The 1,779-nt window shown below is 45.8% G+C and overlaps 1 protein-coding gene across 1 annotated transcript; it reads left to right on the forward strand.

The window, feature by feature from the left end:
* The first annotated feature begins 726 nt into the window (after positions 1–726).
* LOC127312274 (putative ripening-related protein 5) lies at positions 727–1,427 on the forward strand. Its single transcript, XM_051342822.1, has one exon. It carries the CDS (start codon positions 792–794, stop codon positions 1,359–1,361), a length of 570 nt encoding a protein of 189 aa, XP_051198782.1. The 5' UTR covers positions 727–791; the 3' UTR covers positions 1,362–1,427.
* Positions 1,428–1,779: the final 352 nt, after the last annotated feature.

The raw sequence follows: 1,779 nt of genomic DNA on the forward strand, positions 1-1,779 counted from the left end.
TTGTCTTGCAGGTTTGTCAGGTGCTTTGGCTAACATGATGGCTTGTCTGTCGTTCCTCTTATAATCAAGTAATTAGTCTATGCCAAATCTGAGGTAATTGGTAGAATAAGAACACTCTTTTGTAAGGTTAGTCAATAGTAGTCTCTCGTTGCGATTCATGTCTCGTGGCATGCTTGACATGTTTCAGAATATGAGAGTTTTTGGTGGGGATTTTTATTACTCCAAGGTGGATCAGTGGATTGTGGTACAGTTTTTTTCGAATCCAAAACTCAAACTGAAATATATTTAACCGAGCGTCCAAATTACTAACTGTTTACACCACTGTGCTTGTCGTGTTGAAATATTCAGAACTACGTAAATCATTGACAACTGAAGCTTGAGGTCCTTAGCGCAAGCTTTGGCCCAAGCGAGAGCACCATGATGATTTTCAACACCGCATCATCAGTTATAGTTGCTTGGACCAATTTTGCAATATTTGATATTCTCTATTTCTGTATCTGTACTGGTAGATCATTTATTTAACCCTCTCTATTCACATGATCCAGATGAGACGCAGTCCCTTACAAAAAAAATCAGACCGTTTGACACGGTACGGACTGCTTTAACTGAACGTCTCAACGGCTTGCCGTGGAGAACACCCAACTGACGTCCATAACTAACCCCTGTTAATCACTATATAAGCTCAACAGGCTTGACTCTCAAACCACAAAGCAACCAACAATTCATTGTAGCAGCAACCAAGGAAAAGAGGGTTCATTATATTTCCAGAGTCAGCTTGTCAAGTATCTAAGATGGCAACTGCAAGAGTTCTAGCCACCTCTGCAGTCTTCCTCCTTGTAGCACTCTGCACCTCCCATGTCGCGTCCTCGCTCCGCCTAGGGCTCGACGTGTGCCGTGCGAGCGGCTACCTCCCTGGAAAAGCAGGTCACTGTGAGCAGAGCAATGACCCTGACTGTTGTGAGGATGGTAAGAGGTACCCGCAATACCACTGCTCACCTCCGGTCACCGCGAGCACCAAGGCCGTCCTGACACTCAACAGTTTCGAGAAGGGTAAGGATGGCGGTGGCCCATCGGAGTGCGACAACGCCTACCACAGCGACGAGGAGATGGTCGTCGCACTCTCCACTGGCTGGTTCAAAAACATGGGTCGTTGCGGGCACCGCATCAAGATCACCGCGAATGGTAAATCTGTGTATGCCAAGGTGGTGGATGAGTGTGACTCTGTGTACGGCTGCGACGACGAGCACAACTACGAACCACCCTGCGCCAACAATATCGTCGATGCCTCGCCGGCTGTGTGGAATGCTCTGGGTCTCGACCAAAACGTTGGTATGGAGGGCATCACCTGGTCCGACAACTGATAAGAAGAAGATGCAATGCCCATTAATTGCATCGCCCGTGTTTAATTTCCACATCGAGTGTGGCGTGCGCACATATTAGTAGTTCTCTGTACAAAGATTGAATCATATTCTATCGGTTGTTGTACATGTATATTATCTTTTAATAACATTTATTTTAAGTATTGTTACAATATGCACCATATATGTTGGACTCTAATCATAGTACGAGTGTTTGCAACGCACAAGTGAATAGCTAGTGCAGATCACTAGAATACTTGTGCGTACGTTTTTAAAAACTTTGCAGATCAACAACAAACAAGGCTGCAGAAACTATGAGGGAGGGCATGGTCTTGGATCAGTCGGCTGAACGGAGGATGGAGGCAGCAGATGGCCATCTCGAGACGGAAACGAAGTAAGATAAGAGCGACAATGGCAGATG

Source organism: Lolium perenne, chromosome 7 (assembly GCF_019359855.2).
Source record: "Lolium perenne isolate Kyuss_39 chromosome 7, Kyuss_2.0, whole genome shotgun sequence".
NCBI classification, from domain to species: Eukaryota; Viridiplantae; Streptophyta; class Magnoliopsida; order Poales; family Poaceae; genus Lolium; species Lolium perenne.